This window comes from Elephas maximus, chromosome 3, assembly GCF_024166365.1.
Source record: "Elephas maximus indicus isolate mEleMax1 chromosome 3, mEleMax1 primary haplotype, whole genome shotgun sequence".
NCBI classification, from domain to species: domain Eukaryota; kingdom Metazoa; phylum Chordata; class Mammalia; order Proboscidea; family Elephantidae; genus Elephas; species Elephas maximus.
The window spans coordinates 121,847,618-121,864,486 of record NC_064821.1 but is presented as its reverse complement, the minus strand read 5'-3'; the positions used below and the strand labels follow the sequence as shown (position 1 = coordinate 121,864,486).

The 16,869-nt window shown below is 37.9% G+C and overlaps 1 protein-coding gene across 2 annotated transcripts in view; it reads left to right on the top strand.

The window, feature by feature from the left end:
- The window catches only part of ERICH3 (glutamate rich 3), a 160,703-nt gene that overhangs the window by 80,892 nt on the left and 62,942 nt on the right, over positions 1-16,869 (top strand). For both annotated transcript variants that reach the window (XM_049879583.1, XM_049879582.1), the window contains one exon: positions 11,676-11,856. In XM_049879583.1, the coding sequence (XP_049735540.1) occupies positions 11,676-11,856 (181 nt within the window). The remainder of the gene's footprint in view (positions 1-11,675; positions 11,857-16,869) is intronic.

Here is a 16,869-nt window from a genome sequence, read left to right as displayed (position 1 = left end):
GTTATGTTTAATTCAATCTTAGAATCTCTGTTCCTTTATTAAGTGACTTTAACCCAATTACATTTTTTTGTGTAGGCTTACTTCCACTATGCTAGTTTGTATATTCTCTATTTCTCATTTTTTTTTTTATAGTAGCATTTTATGCTATTTATTTCTACTTCCTTAAAACTTTCCTCTCTTGGTTTCTATGACCCTCTACACTTATGGTTCTTTACTATCTCCTTTTACCTCTTATCCTGTTCCTTTGTGGCTCTGCTTTGTCTTTACCCCCTAAATCTAGCTATCACAAAAAGCTTGAATTTTGACACTTGTTTTTCTATTCAAGATACAGTTATCTTCTTATATGGCTTTAATAGACTAATAAATATCTCTTGAGTTTGTCACTATCTCCTGGGGTCTGGGGTACAGGGTAAAATTTTTCAGTAGGAAGAGTCATACGCTTTTACTTTAGTAATTAGGCTTGTTTCATTTATTGTATTTTTACTCAAATAGTGGGCATGTTCTACGTTCGTTTGCTAGTTGCGCTCCCTGCCGCCACAAGGTATTTTCATAAGTACCTCTGTGCCAATCCTCTTCCACATATTGCTATTAAAAAAAAAAAATTAGCATAGTGCATTTATGATAATACCTCACAGGGGCAGGGAAGACATGGTTGGCAAACTAACATAGAAGACACATGTTATTTGTATAAAAATATGGTAATTCTAGAAAAGATTCATTTAAGGAGAAATGAGCCTCATGACTAATTTACACATTAATTTCACTTTTTCATTTTATGATCACCACCCCCAAATAATCCTTCAAAACACTCTTAAAAGGAAAGAGAGTTAAAAGGCAAAAAAAAAAAAAAAAAAAAAAAAATGACATCCTTGTGGCCCACCACCTGTTTGTTCCTCTATGAATGTATACAGCAACATGATCCCTGGCTTCTGTGATCCCCATCTCTAGGGAATGATCAGTGGAACCAAACGATGAGGTGTGGTGACCCACAATCCAGTGAGTTGCCTCTGTGCCCTGTTGATTTGTCCCATTTTGATCCAGAAGCTGCAGAGCTTTATATTGTTTTTACAGAACCCATGAGACTAATTACATTTTGGACTGAGATTTTTCTTACTCACCTCCAGATTTTTGGGTTCCCACTCAGGATTGAATTAGTCTGACCTTGATGATCACTCATGATACATAGCCAAAAAACCAAAACCAAACCCATTGCCGTCAAGTCAATTCCAACTCATAGTGACCCTATAGGACAGAGTAGAACTGCCCCATTGGGTTTCCAAGGAGCACTTGGTGGGTTCAAACTGCCCACCTTTTGGTTAGCAGCCATAGCTCCTAACCACTACTCCACCAGGGTTTCCATGATGCATAACAATCTACTAAAAATTTGGTTGTTCTCAAACACAGCTTTTCTAAATGTGAAAACACAGGCTTTCAAATAAGAACATACTTTACCATTATGTTTATCAATTAAAAAAAAAAAGTTCATCTTTATTTCTTGCGTGTTTTTTGAAAGAGAGGGCAAGAGCTGAGCTAGCTTCTCAAGTGCCATATTTCTCTTAAAGCGTGACCTTTTTGTCTAGTCGTCTGGGCTCAAAATCCAGGATTCTTTCTTTTCTCTGTGTCACAAAAACAAAAACAAACAGTTGCTGTTGAATTGATTCTAATTCATGGTGGCCCCATGTTTGTCAGAGTAGAACTGTGCTCTATAGGGATTTCAATGGCTGATTTCTCAGAAGTAGATCGCTGGGTCTTTCTTCCAAGATGCCTCTGGGTAGAGTTGAAACACCAACCTTTCTTACTGTTTGCATCACCCAATAACTCCCTCTGTATTACATATCCAGTCAATTTCTAAGTCCTCTAGATGAGAGCTGTCCAATAAAAATATAATAAAAGCCACATATATAATTTTATGTTTTCTAACAGCTACATTTAAAAGGGTAAAAGGAAACAGGAGAAACTAATTTTAATCATATTTTTAATCAAGTATATCCAAAATATTATCATTTCTACATGTAATCAATATAAAATTTTTTAATGAGCTATTTTACATTTTTATATACAGTATCTTTGAAATCCAATATGTATTTTATACAGCACTTTTCCTTCAAATGAGTCACCTTTCAAGTGCTCAATGGCCACATGATGCAAGTGGCTACTGTTTGGACAGTGAGACTGTAGATTGCACCTTCATAATGTCTCATGTGTCTACTGATACCTTTCCTTTCACATTGCTATATCTCTAATTCAGGGGTTTATTAACTTTTACCAGGACTATTGCAACCATTTACATACATACACACTTACGTTCTGCCTTGAAATCATCAAAAGGCTCAATTCAGCTTTTATTTATTTTGACAAGCACTGTGCTAGGTACTGAGGTTACCAAGATGAATAAGACCAAATCCTTGCTCTCAGAAATATTGCAATTTAGCAAGAAAGACAGAAATATCTACAATTTACCATGATACATTGTGATGAATACTATCATAGTGGTGGAATGAAGTATAATGGGAACACGGGGAAGGAAATATTAGTTCTGACTGCAGATCGAAGAATGCTTTAGAGAGAAGGTAACATTTGAAATGGACTTTGAAAGATGAGTAGGCAGTTAGCAGATAGAATAACAGGTCAGAGGGTTAAGGATAGGCAGGGGGAAAAAGAGTAGGCAAAGTCTGCTTCAGTTCCAGTGTATCCTACATGGTTTTGTTGTCGTTAGTTTCTGTGAGGTCAGCTGTGACTCATGATGACCTTATGTATAACAAAACGAAATGTTGTCTGGTTCCTGTGCCATTTTCATATTTGTTGGTATGTTTGAACCCAAAAACCAGTTGCCATTGAGTAGATTCTGACTCATGGTGACCCCATATATCTAAGAGTAGAACTGTATTCCATAGCATGGCTGATTTTTTTGGAAGTAGATTGCCAGGTTTTTCTTCTAAGGTGCCTCTGGGAGAACTTGCACATCCAACCTTTTGGGTAGCAGCCAAACACTAACACTTGAAGTTAAATTAAGCTTTGTAGAATAGCTCCTGACACACTCCTCACTTGTTCAGAACCTTCACTAGCTGCCCCTCTCCTAATGAAAATAGAAAGTAGGTGTCTTTCAGATTATGGGACACTTTCTAACACTCTCTCTTGCTCCTATTTATGCTAACTGAACTACTCCCTACATCATCAGCTGGTTGGTCCACTACATTGCCCCTCTGCCTTTGCTCTTTGTATTACTTTCTGTCAAATTTCAAATTATCTATTTTATTTTCTCATTTATGTTCTATGAAGTGTTGACTTTTGTTACATTTTAGTAAAGTGTGGAAATTTATATATGATGATGACAATGATTATATCCATTATTTAGTAAACTTTTGCCTTATGCTTGGAGCATTGCTCAGTGTTTTACATACAATTTCTTGTTTAATATGCACAAAAAAACAGAATAATAATTTATTATTATTTTAATAATTTACAACACCAGGAAGTATAATAATTTTACCATTTTAGAGGTAAGAAAACTGAGGCAAGAAAGATTAAATTACTTGCCCATTACTGACCTGACAGCCTGGAGAAACCCTGAAAGTATGGCCCCCAGAAACCCTTTTAGCTCAGTAATGAAGCCACTCCTGAGGTTCACCTTTCATCCAAAGATTGGATGGGCCCATAATACAGAATGAGACAAAAGGGGCACACCAGCCCAGGGGCAAGGACCAAAAGGCAGGAGGGGGCAGGAAAGCTGGTAATAGGGAACCTAAGGTCAAGAAGGCAGAGTTTTGATATGTCTTGAGGTTGTTAACCAATGTCATAAAATAATATGTGTACTAACTGCTTAATGAGATGCTGGTTTGTTCTGTAAACCTTCATCTAAAGTACAATTTAAAAAAATCTAGAAAAAAAAAAAAACTTGCTCAAGGTCACATACCTAATTAGTAGCAGACTGAATATACAAACCTAGGAGGCTGACACTGCAGAGTTTGCATTGTAATTCCCACATACACCCAAGTTATATGGAATTCATTTAGAAGACTCTTCTCTCAAAACTTTGAAGACGTTAATTATAGTTGGTGAGATGTTTCTTCAACACAGAAGCTAGGTAAACCTCTAACCAATATTTCTATTAAGAAGGCAAATGCTTTTTTTCTTTAATTTGCCCGTGAGTACCTGAGAGAGTGAACAAATCTGTCTTGGAAGAAGTACAACCAGAAGCAAGAATGGTAAGCCTACATCTCACATAATTTGGACATGTTATCAGAAGGAATCAGTTCCTGGAGAAGGACATCATGCTTGGTAAAGTAGAGGATCAGAGAAAAAGAGGAAGACCCTCAATGAGATGGACTGACACAGCGGCTGCAACAATGGGCTGTAGCCTAACAACAATTTTGAGGATGGCGCAGGACTTGGCAGTGTTTCATTCTGTTGTACATAGGGTTACTATGAGTTGGAACTAATTTAACGGCACCTAACAACAACACCAACAACAATGACCTGAGAGATAAGAAGCCCTGGCAGCGCAATTGGCTGCTAACCAAAAGGTTAGTGGTTCAAACCCACGCAATGGCTCTGCAGGAGAAAGACCTGGCAACCTGCTCCCGTGAAGATCATAGCCTAGGAAACCCAATGGGGCAGTTCTACTCTGTCATATGGAGCTGCTAGAAGTTGAAAATCGACTTGACCACACCTAACAACAACAACACCTGAAAGTTAGTAATGATGTATAATCAGACCCACCCTTCCCAGCCCCCACCTCAAAGGCTCTACGCTCTACTGTGTATTTCGATATATTGTAATGGGATTCAATCTCTTCCTTTCTTCAAAAGGACTTTGTTACTTCTCTCATGACTCTTACCCATATTCTGCTTAGTATTGATTCTCATACACTTTACTATTCTTTCTACTCCCAGATTATGAAACTTGTTGAGAAAAAACATCAGATTTAGCTTATCATTCAATCAAATGTGTTTATTATTACCGTGTTACATAAATAGGTATTGAGTTTTATTATTGTATGAAATATTAAACTCTTAATTATACTTTTTAGCTTAGGTAAATATCATGGAAATCAATTATGCCTTTCAGACCTGGATCTCTTTTCTCTGATGACAAATAAGGCCTAAGAAATGTTAACTTTGCTAGGGAAATTGGGCATTTATTTTGTTTGACTTAATTTAAAAAATCATTTTCAATTTCTATTCTAGCCAATGCATTAACTTCGTATTTTTCTATTGGTTTTTCTTACCAGTAAAGTCAGTTTTGAAAAAGAAAAATGTAAACATCACCATGATTTAATATATGGTAATTCAACATATCTCAGAGTAGGCTTGATTTATTTCAGACAAACACTTTCATTTAAGCGATGTTTTGCTTAAAATTAGCATTGCAGTCTTGTAAATACATAACTAAACGGGCTTGAAAATACAGTTAAAAGCCGATTCAACAGTCAAAGTGTCTTAGGAGCTCCAATTGTGAACCAAAGACCTGGAAGAAAGAAAGAATCAAAGCTGCTTTTGGGTGTCATTGCAGCAGTCAGAACTCAAGGGCAGACTTCTTGAGTAAGAGGGGCAGACTTTTGGAACTTCTCACTAAAAGTGAAATCTAAGTGGATAATTTCTGGCCCTTAACAGATCTACTGAATTCATTCTGTTAAAGGAGATGAAGAAGGGAGGGCTCATGTATCAACTCTGGATTATCAAATTCCATACCTTTTTATACCTCTAGAAGGATTGAGGTGTTTCTGGGCATGTCAGGGATAAGCATGAAGTATGGATTATCAAAGATCCCTGGTGTCACAGTGGTTAAGTGCTTGGCTGCTAACCAAAAGGTCAGTGGTTCAAACCCACCAGCTGCTCCATGGGAGAAAGATGTGGCAGTCTGCTTCTGTGAAGATTTATAGCCTTGGAAACCCTATGGGGGCAGTTCTACTCTGTCCTATAGGGTTGCTATGAGTTGGAATTGACTCAATGGCAATGGGTTTGGGTTTGGTTTATGGGTTATCAGGATTCACTGGGTGGTACAAATGTTTAACATACTCAGTTACTAACTGACAAGTTGGAGGTTTGCATTCAACCAGAGGTACTTTGGAAGAAAGACCGGACAATCTGCTTCCAAAAAACCAGCCATTGAAAACTCTATGAAACACAGTTCTACTTTGACACACATGGGGTTGCCATAAATTGGAATTGACTTGGTGGCAACTGGTTTTTTATGGGTATCCAGTGTTCAGAAAAATGAACAAGAGGAAAATGAAAAAAGGGAGCAGTAAGGCAAATGAGGAAGAAAGAGAGAGCAAGGCAAAACGAGTGAGAAAGAGAAGAAACTAAGTAAATAGACTGAAGAGAGATTCCTAGCTGCTTTCTGAACCTTCAGGATGTGAACACTACAGCTTCTCCCTTGGGCTACTGTCAGCCCTGGAGGTACAGTGGTTAAGAGCTCAGGCTGCTAACCAAAAAGTTGACAGTTTGAATCCACTAGCTGGTCCTTGGAAACCCTATAGGGCAGTTTTACTCTGTCCTACAGGGTTGACTATAAGTCGGAATTGACTTGACAGCAACGGGTTTATTTTTTGGCTTGTGGGAACTGCTACTGTGTGTCTTTATTGTCAGACTTTTGTGTCAATCTTTACTTAGTCTTAATCACCAAGGGTGGTGTTTGGCTCAACACAGAACACTGTGAATCAGTGTTCACATTCCAGTTTCTTTTGGGTTCCTATAAATGCAGGACGCTTCTGATTCAGGGTGGGATCAAATCGCTGTAGCTTTTAACTCAACAAAACACTGTATGTAGAATTCATAGTTGTTCCATGTCTGTATTCAGTTAAATCAACATTTACTAGGTCGCTGTGATGCAAAGTACTAACTGAAAGGTTGGTGTGGGCGGTTAGAACCCACTCAAGGCACCTTGGAAGGGAAGGCCAGGCAATCTGCTTCTGAAAGTGCACAGCCTTGAAAACCCTATGGAGTGCAGTTCTACTGTGCACATATGAGGTGACCACGAGTCAGAATCAACTAGATGGCAAGTGGTTTGGTTTTTGATTACTAATTACTAGGAGCCAGTGCTGTGCAGGGTGTAGAAGGCTTAAAGACAGATAAGACACCATTCTTATCTACTGAGGAAGATGAATATAAGGAAATAGTTTCAATATGATGTGATTTGTACTGTTGTTGAGACCTAGTCACTTTGAAGACTAAGGTGTACCTGACCCAAGCCATGGTATTTTCAATCACCTCATACGCATGTGAAAACTGGACAATGAAATAAGGAAGATGGAAGTAGAATCGATGCATTTGAATTATGTATTGGTGAAGAATATTGAATATAGACTGCTAGAAGAATGAACAAACCTGCCTTGGAAGAAGTACAGCCAGAGTGCTCCTTAAAAGCGAGGATGGTGAGACTTCATCTTGGATACTTTGGACATGTTATCAGGAGGGACCAGTCCCTAGAGAAGTACATCATGCCTGGTAAAGTATGGGGCCGACAAAAAAGAGGAAGACCTTCAAGGAGATGAATTGACACAGTGGCTGCAACAATGGGCTCAAACATAGCAATGATTGCAAGACTGGGCAGTGTTTCATTCAATTGTACATAAGGTCTCTATGAGTTGGAACTGACTTAACGGCACCTCACAACAACAGAGATTAGTAACAGGTTTTAGTGTCTGGGCCATTAAAATCAATATGGCTGTTGAGTCTTTAAATGTAACATGTTGTTGAGTGCCATCAAGGTGATTCCAATATATAGCAACCCTATGTGACAAATTAGAACTGCTCCATTTGGTTTTCTAGGCTGTAATCTTTTCAGGAGCAGATTGCCACCTTTCCCCTGAGGGCTGGTAGGCGGGTTCAAACTACCAACCTTTCGGTTAGCAGCCAGCAACCAAGCTCTAAACCGTTGCATCACCAGGGCTATTTCAATATAACATAGGAAACTGCAATGGTTGAGAGACAGTAGGGGTTAGATGAGGTAAGACTTTTTACGTTGTGTCAGGAACATCGGACCTTATCCCATGAATACTGGGTATATTTGGGGGATTTTAGGCAGATGGTTCACATTATTTAGTGACAATAGATCACTCTGATATCCAGGAGGCAGGGAATTTTAGGGAAGATCAGACTGAAGATCGGGAAACCAATTAGTAGGGTGACTATGCATTCCAGTTTCCCAGGAACACTTCCATTTTATGCCCCCCCCATCAGCATAATTTTTAATAATACCACTTTCATTCTCTGTGTGTCCCAGTTTGGATGATAAATTCTAGGGGTCTATTGCAGTGGTCCTGTTAGACTTTATGATGTCCAGAGGTTATCAGGCCTTGAATGGATGGAGCCTAACACTATAGCAAGAACAGGCATTTTTAACATCAATGTCAAAAAACCAAACCTGTTGCTGTCCAGTAGATTTTGACCGTGTAGTACAGAGTAGAACTGCCCCATAGAGTTTCAAGGAGCAGCTGGTAGAATTGAACTGCCGACTTTTGGGTTAGCAGCCGAGCTCTTAACCACTGCATCACCAGGGCTTCTTTAACACAAATACAATCCCTTAAATCCACCCTTCTGAGCTGGGGTAAAGAGGTCCCAGTGAAAACTTAGTAGGCCTCAATCACATGCTTAATATTGCAAAAATGTAATGACTGACTTGATAACCACTTAGTGGGCTTGCTGCTTATTTGTCAGCCCTGATTGCACTTGCCTGAGAAATGAGAAGGAAAGTCAGCAGCAACCAGTAAAGAAAGTAAGAAAGGTCGCCTTTAGTGCAGGAGTGTGCAGGGGTGTGAGGCCTCAGCCTGTTCTTGAAACGGAACTGAATTTTCATTGAAGATTTTGATACTTGCTAGGGCGGTGAAACCTTGTTAAAGTTTCATCAGTCTGGGGTCATCATAACCTTGGAAGATGGTAAGTACTGCTGCAATTTAGTCAACTGAAAGAAACAATTGTTCGTTTCCTAGTGCATGTATTTAATCACGAGCTGTCACTCAGGCCTCCTATTAGAGCCCAGAAAAAGGTTACCTGGTGGCAATAATTGGAAAATGTTTTAAAAAAGAGGATGAAGCAACTAGACACAGGAGAAAAGAGATGTTGATATCAGAAATGTGTTTTAGCAGGAAAAAAAATGTGAATAAGAGGGTATGAAAAGGATGAAGGGCTGCCATTTTCTTAAAGTTTCTCCCTCTAGTTTCTCATTTTGCACGTGTGAGGCAGGCCTTTCCCTCAGTCTAATCCCACTATTACCTTCTATTTATATAGTGCTTATCTCCTGGAAGCTCTCAAGACTACCTCTAAATCCATGCTGCTTTAGAAAGTGTTGCTTAACAAAAAAGGAATGCTTTTATTTAATCAGTCACATCATTAAGTGTTCTAGCAGGAGCTCGGGGCTGGATTTGCTTTAGGCCTGCTGCTTGCTTGTTGGGCTGCACACATGCAAGCCACAGCTCCACTGTTGCCCAGGCAAGGGAAAACACAGGGTTATGATTTTGCAGCTAGGAGCCAGGCCTGCCACCAGCATTTGCTTTCTGTGATTCGAAGAGATGTTTCTAATCTGCAAAGAATTACCCAGTTTGCTGATTTACTTTTATGACCCTTATGTCCCTGAAACTATTTCTGTCGATCGTCTCTCTATTTGGAAGCTAAGCCTACAGACAGGACAATTTGCTTGAATTTTAAACCTTGGTCTTTCCCCCCATTTACGTTTGTTACACTGTTATTTGCAGAATTTCATCATATTTATTTCCTCAGGTTTTTGCTTCAGAGAAGTGAAACTGAATGAAAAATAATTCTCTAAGGAGGAAGGAGATGGGTTTGGAGATGAAAATATTTTAGTGCTCCTTTAGAAATTTTGTTGAATCTTTGTTATTCTTTTTAAAAATGGCGTGCTTCCAATGTATCTATAATTCAATGAACATCAAATTCAAATGATTTCCTTGGATCAGCTAGAAGTTGGCCTCTTCACATTTTTCATCTAGCTAAAAACTGATTTTCAGAAAAGCAAAGTTGGTTAAAAATAATGCCTCTCCCATGCACAATTCTCGTGGCTGATGATATTCCATAAAGTGTTCCACTGCTAACTGTAAGGTTGGTGGTTCAAACCCACCAGCCACTCTGTGGGAGAAAAATGTGGCAATCTGCTTCTGTAAATATTTACAGCCTTAGAAACCCCATGGGGCAGTTCTACTCTGTCCTATAGGGTCACTGTGAGTCAGAATTGGCTCTAAGGCAACGGGTTTGTTTTTTTTTAGTTTTTATAATGTTCTTACAAAGTAGCCTTAAAGTCTCAAATTTCCCGGTCATTCTTATTTCCCCGCCACCTCTTCCTTCTTTTCCTTTTTCTGCTTCTCCTTCTTCATTTCTGTCTTGGAAGCTAGGAGGACGCTATGCTTACGCAAGATTATGAAAACACCTAAAAATAAATAAAATAGGAGGCAAGGAAGAAGACATTGCTTTGCATCCCTGGCACATAAGTTTATTGCATATTTTATAAATAATTTACATTGAGCAAAGCTGTAGTGTATCAATAGGTTTATGAGGTGATTGAAAAAACTTTGTTGGTTATATTGTTTTGATATTAAAAATAATGTTAATAATACTGGTTTTTCATTTAACTGAATGTTTCCTGTGAGACTGAATAGTCTGAGACATATAACTGAGTTATCCCTAATCCTCACAGTGACTCTAGAGGAATCAAATGTATATGTTCCCATCTCATATTGAATAAGCTCAGAAAGCAATATATTGCCAATGCTCAATTGTAAAGAGCTCAATTACAAAAAAAACACCAAAACCAAACCCACTGCCGTCGAGTCAATTCCGACTGATAACGATGCTATAGGACAGAGTAGAACTGCCCCATAGAGTTTCCAAGGAGTCCCTGGTGGATTGAAACTGCTGACCTTCTGGTTAGCAGCCGTCATACTTAACCACTACGCCACCAGGGTTTCCTCAGTTGTAAAAGCTGTTGTTTAATCAGAAACTCTGGTGGTATAGTGATTAAGAGTTTGGCTGTTAACCAAAAAAGTGGGCAGTTGGATTTCACCAGGTATTCCTTGGAAACCCTATGAGGTGGTTCTGCTCTGTCTTATGGGTTTGCTATGGTTCGGAATCAACTTAATGGCAATGAGTTTGTGGGCTATTGTTAAATCCTAATCAATGTCTATTCAAATTAGAGTAAAATTATGTCACCAATATTTATTTAATTCATTTGATTCGAATTGTTAAATGAGAACCAGGTAAAAGAAAGCCAAGAACAGTTTCCTTTTAGATTCCCTGAACTTATTTGCTGTATGTAAAGCACACACACGCACAAAAAATTAAAAAGTGACAAACTTTGGCCAATGCCCCAGTGTTCTCGGTGGAACTATAAAGCCAAAATGAATATGTTATAGTCATTTTGAGGGATTTATTTTTCTATAGGACAGAATAGAACTGCCCCAAAGTGTTTCTAAGGGGTGCGTGGTGGATTTGAACTGCTGACCTTTTGGTTAGCAGCCATAGGTCTTAACCACTACACCACCAGGGTTTCCTTATTTTGTAATAGGCTTGACTTCCTGTGTGCTGTGTAGATAACGTTATATAAAGGCTTTGTTGTTAGGTACATAAAAACAGCCTTTTCTATTTTTTGTATTACAGTGTCATGTGTGATAAGAATTCTGATTAAAGGGTAATTAGTTAACAAGCCCAACTTTTTGTTTATTCTAGGATTCAAGAAGAATCCATAAGACATCGCTGCATAGCAATGCAGCTATTACAATGATCTATCTGGGGAAAAGTGTGCACCTCTCCTATGATGACTCAGACTTCCGGGATGAAATAAAAGTTTATCAGCAGCACTGTGGTGGGGAAAACCTTTGTGTCTACAAAGGCAAACTACTTGAAAAAGGTACACATAAAATGTGGAATAATGTTTTTAATTGTTTGGAGTTGATGGTACAGATAAGCTGTTATTGATATAATATCAAAACAACTTCAATCACTCTATGAAATTATGCATACCCAGGGACTTATAAACCAGCTGCCTAAAAGTAAATCTAGATTTATTGCTCCGTGACTGAATCTGAAGCAGCTATTTCTCTTGTAGATGTGGAAAAAAGAATTTGGAGTGATTTAACCCAGTAACAGATTAATTTTGGGATAGAAATATGATCATTAAAATGTTGCATGAATAAGCTGTCCCTCGAATTACAAGTTAACTATTTGGCTTGCCTTAGTGAATTATGTCATACATTATTCTAGGAGAAAAATACCAGATTGGCAATTTGCTCTTTAGAGGTACGTTGAGATAAAATCACAAATCCAATAAACCTCAGGGTGAATCACACCTAAATAACTTGATGCAGACTTTGGCTAAATGTCTTTTTCAGTACATTTGTGCATTCATTTGATCATAAATCCATGTTTGTGAGCATAAGATAATTTTATATCCAGTGTAGGTTTTCCCATACTGTACTGCAGTGTTTGCCTCCAATATTCAGTTCTGTGGAGCAGCAGTTAAAAAGAAGAGCCGTTACAGGATTATAGTTGTTACTTCTTTGCTTAAAAAACTCTATTTAGAAAGTAATGCTATTTTTACTAATTAAAAGAAATAGTGATATTTGGGTAATCTTGAGATATACTTATGGGTTTAGGGAAGAGTTGAGAAACAAGTGTGGAATTGTTACTTTCGGCCTTTCTCATTTCCCTAATCAAATGAAAACCACCTCCACCAGCACCACCAGTTGCCCTGGAGTTGATTTCGATTCATGGTCACCCAATGTGTGTCAGAGTAGAACTTTGTTCCATAAGGTCTTCAATAGCTGATTTTTTGGAAGTGGATCGCCAGACCTTTTTTCCCAGGCATCTCTGGATGGACTCAAACAGCCAACCTTTCCATTAGTAGTCAAGTGCTAAACACTGTTTACAAAAACAGTGATTATTTTTTATAAAAATCAAGTACTTAAAGGGAAATGTATAAACTATGTATTACATATTTAAAATTTTTCAACATAAGAAAGAGTAAATGCTTGAAAGTTAGTTTCATCTATTTATTTTGCCTTGGACAAGTTATGTTGGCTTTCCCAGTGTTCTGTACTGTCTTACCCTTAACCAAAGTTACCACTTAACTGCTGTCTATTTAGTGTTTTAGTGTTGAATGTTAGTTTTAATTCAAAGTAATACGTAATGTTGTTGTGTGCCATTGAGTAGAACTGCCCTATATATAGGGTTTCCAAGGTTGTAAATCTTTGTGGAAGAAGATTGCCACATCTTTCTCCTGCAGAGCAGCTGGTGGATTGAAACTGCCAATCTTTCGGTTAGCAGCTCGGCTCTTAACCACTGTATCACCAGGGCTCTTTGTAGTGTATATGATGTTCGATAATGCTAGAAGCTATTCTCCCCATTTTGTATATTGGCTGAAATGTAATTTAGTTTGGTTCATCTTGTCACAGCATTTCAGAGTTTGTTCTTCCCATTGTGTAGATGAGGAAACCAAGAGGAGTCCAGAGGTAGAGTGGCTTCCCAAGTTCATTCGTCCAGCTCTGTGCAGAGACAAGAGCAGACCCTCTCCCCTGAATGGGCACAGGACCCCTGCTCAGTACACTCTGGGCCCTGGTTAGCTATTCCCAGTAGCAGGGTTTTTTGCATTTTCATAATACTGGGGGTATGAAATCCCTAATGACAGTGGCGTAGATACATACGCTTATTTTTTTGAAGTATAATTTTCAACTATTAATTTAGAAAAATTACCGAAATTAGCTATGGCCCAAAATTGGAATTAATGAAAATTTTCCTAAGTCTTAGATCATGTTTATTCAACTAAATGCTTATATTATTATGTCTATATGACTGCTGGAAAACATGGTTCATACAAATGAAAAATGAATGAAGCTTAGTTGAATGAATCTCTGGTAGACGATATACACTGCAGCTGTTATGTGCCATTGAGTGGGTTCCAACTTAAAGCGATCTTATATACAACAGAACGAAATGCTGCCAGGTCCTGCACCATCCTCACAATCATTGCTATGTTTGAGCCCGTTCTTGCAGCTACCATGTCAATCCATCTCGTTGAGGGTCTTCCTCTCTTTCACTGACCCTCTGCTTTACCGAGCATGATGTCCTTCTCCAGGTACTGGTCCCTCCTGATAACAGTACTTCTTCTAAGACAGATCGTTCCTTCTTTTGGCGGTCCACGGTATGTTCAATGCTCTTCATCAACACCATAATTCAAAGGTGTCAATTCTTCTTCAGTCTTCCTTATTCATTGACCAGCTCTCGCATGCCTATGCGATGATTGAAAACACCATGGCTTGTGTCAGGTGCACCTTAGTCCTCAAGATGACATCTTTGCTGTTTTAACACTTTAAAGAGATCTTTTTTTTTTTTTTTTTTGCAGCAGAATTGCCCAATGCAATACGTCATTTGATTTCTTGACTGCTGCTTCCATAGACGTTAATTGTGGATTCAAGTAAAATGAAATCCTTGACAACTTAAATATTTTCTCTGTTTATCATGATGTTACTTATTGGTCCATTTATGAGGATTTTTTCGATAAGAGTGTAAGACTAAACGTTATCAGAGAAAGAGTGTTACTTGACTCAGTGTCATTTTGCATATGTTTTTATCCTGGGACTGACTTTGCTTATGGCACTGGAGAGTGTTGAATAATACAGTGGAATGGGGACTTGAAGCCTTGAGCCCTGTCCACACAATAATTTTGTCTGAGCTTGCCCCTGATTGCCAGGAAAGTAATTGTTCAAAACTGAAAAGTTGGGTGGCTCAGAGTTGACTTGTGCCTCAGCAACCTTAGTGATTTAGCTGGACTGAAAAAATCTGCCCTTTTTTCCAATCAAAGCTGTGTATGATTTAGTGGAATGTGAATCGATTTTTAGAAAATTTCTGTTAAAAAATAAAGAGGATGTTTAATGTTCTGCTTGAGGCAGTAAATTCATTAAAAATGTGGCATTCGTTAGTTTGTCTTGTTTTTTGATGGGAAATAACAATACAATTAATTACTTAGGAATGTAGCAAGCACATCTTTTATTTTCATGGTAATTCATGATGTCTTGCAGTTTGATTTTAAACATCAAGCCACAAGATGATTGTTTATTCTGTGTACCTATAAAGTCCCTGAATTTTTTCTGCTACTTGTAAAGGGTACAATTTTTTTTTTCACAGACATTTTTCATATACTATGTTCATCCTTTCCCACAAGACAAAGCTTGGCCTCCTAGGTTCCTGTGGGTGCAAAGAATGAAGTAACTCTTTTTCTGGCCCTCTTATAACCCCTCCTTTTTTTGCCCCATTATCTTGTTTTTCCATTACCTGATCCTGTTGTACCTATTTGTGTGTTCCTTATTACTCCCTCACAAACCCAGCAGCCTTCACCGTTCCTCCCCACCCCCCCATCACACACACACACACACACTGTCATCTCACCTTTTCTTGTGCTATTTTCCTTGTCTGCAAATGGCCTCTCTTTCCTCCTTTTATAAATTAAAATCTTACCCATCTTTTAAGTTTCAGTTGAGGCCTGTGCAGCTTCTCCGGCTGCCTTCTACTCTGTTTTATCCCCTTTCTTGATGCCCTGGGGTCTTAGTCTACACCCGAAACCAAAGCATTTCATTATAAAAAAAAAAAAAAAATTATACTCTGACTTATATTCATTTTTTTTCCTCTTCTTTTACTCATTATCGTATGTTGATTGTTGAGTTTTTTAAAATAGATTTATTGATGTAAAACTTACATTCATAAAATTCATCCACATACAATTCAATGTTTTTAGAACATTTATAGGATTGTGCCGCCATCACAAACCAGTCTGAGAAATCTCCACAACCTCAAAACTTCCCTCATGCCATCGACAGATTATACTTGCTGTCACCGCCACTTACGGGCAACCATACATCTGCTTTCTGTCTCTATAAATTTGCCTTTTCTGGACATTTCATATATATGAAATCATACAATAGTTAGTATTGAAATCACAAAATAGTATTTTGTGTCATGTTTCTTTCACTTAGCATAATGTTTTAGAGTCATCCATTTGTAGCATCTATCAATACTGGTCCCTTTCTATATTGCTGAATATGTTGCATTATATGAATATACCACATTTTATTTATTCACTCAACAGATGATAGAAAATTGTATTGTTTCCAGCTTGGGGCTATTATGAATAAAGCTGCTATCAACTTCCAAATACAAGTCTTTGTGATAGACGTGTTTTCATTTCTCTTGAGTACATTCCAGGAGTGGATTTGCTGGGTCATACTCAAGGAATTGCCCAAGTGTTTTACAAAATGGCTATAGCATTTTACATTCTCACTAGCAATGGTGAGGGTTCCAGTTTTTCAGTATCCTCATAACCTTTGGTATTGTCTGTCTTTTTGATTATAGCTATTATAGAAACTATGCAATGGTATCTTGTTGAGATTTTAATTTGCTAGAGGCTAATGAAGTTGAGTACCTTTTTGTGTGTTAATTAACCATTCATATGTTTCCTTTGGTGAATATCTACTGAAATCTTTGGCCAATTTTAAAATTTGATTTTTTTGTCTTTTTATGATTGAGCTATGAACATTCTTTATATATTCGGGATCCAAGTCCTTTATCAGAAAAATTATTTGCAAACATTTTTTCCAGTCGGTGATTTTTTCTTAACGGTGCCGTTTGAAGTGCAAGGGACTTAATTTTAACACAGTCCAATTTATCATTTCTTTTCTTCTGCGGATCATCTTTTGATGTTGTAGCTAAGAACTCTTTACTTAACTCAAGGTCATGAAGATGTTCTCTTAAGTTTTTTTCTAGAAGACTTAAACTTAGTTAAACTTTTAGCTCTTACATTAAGTCTGTTATTCGTTTTGAGTTAATTTTCTGGTTTAGGGTGAAGTAAGAGTCTAAGTTCATTTTTTTTTTT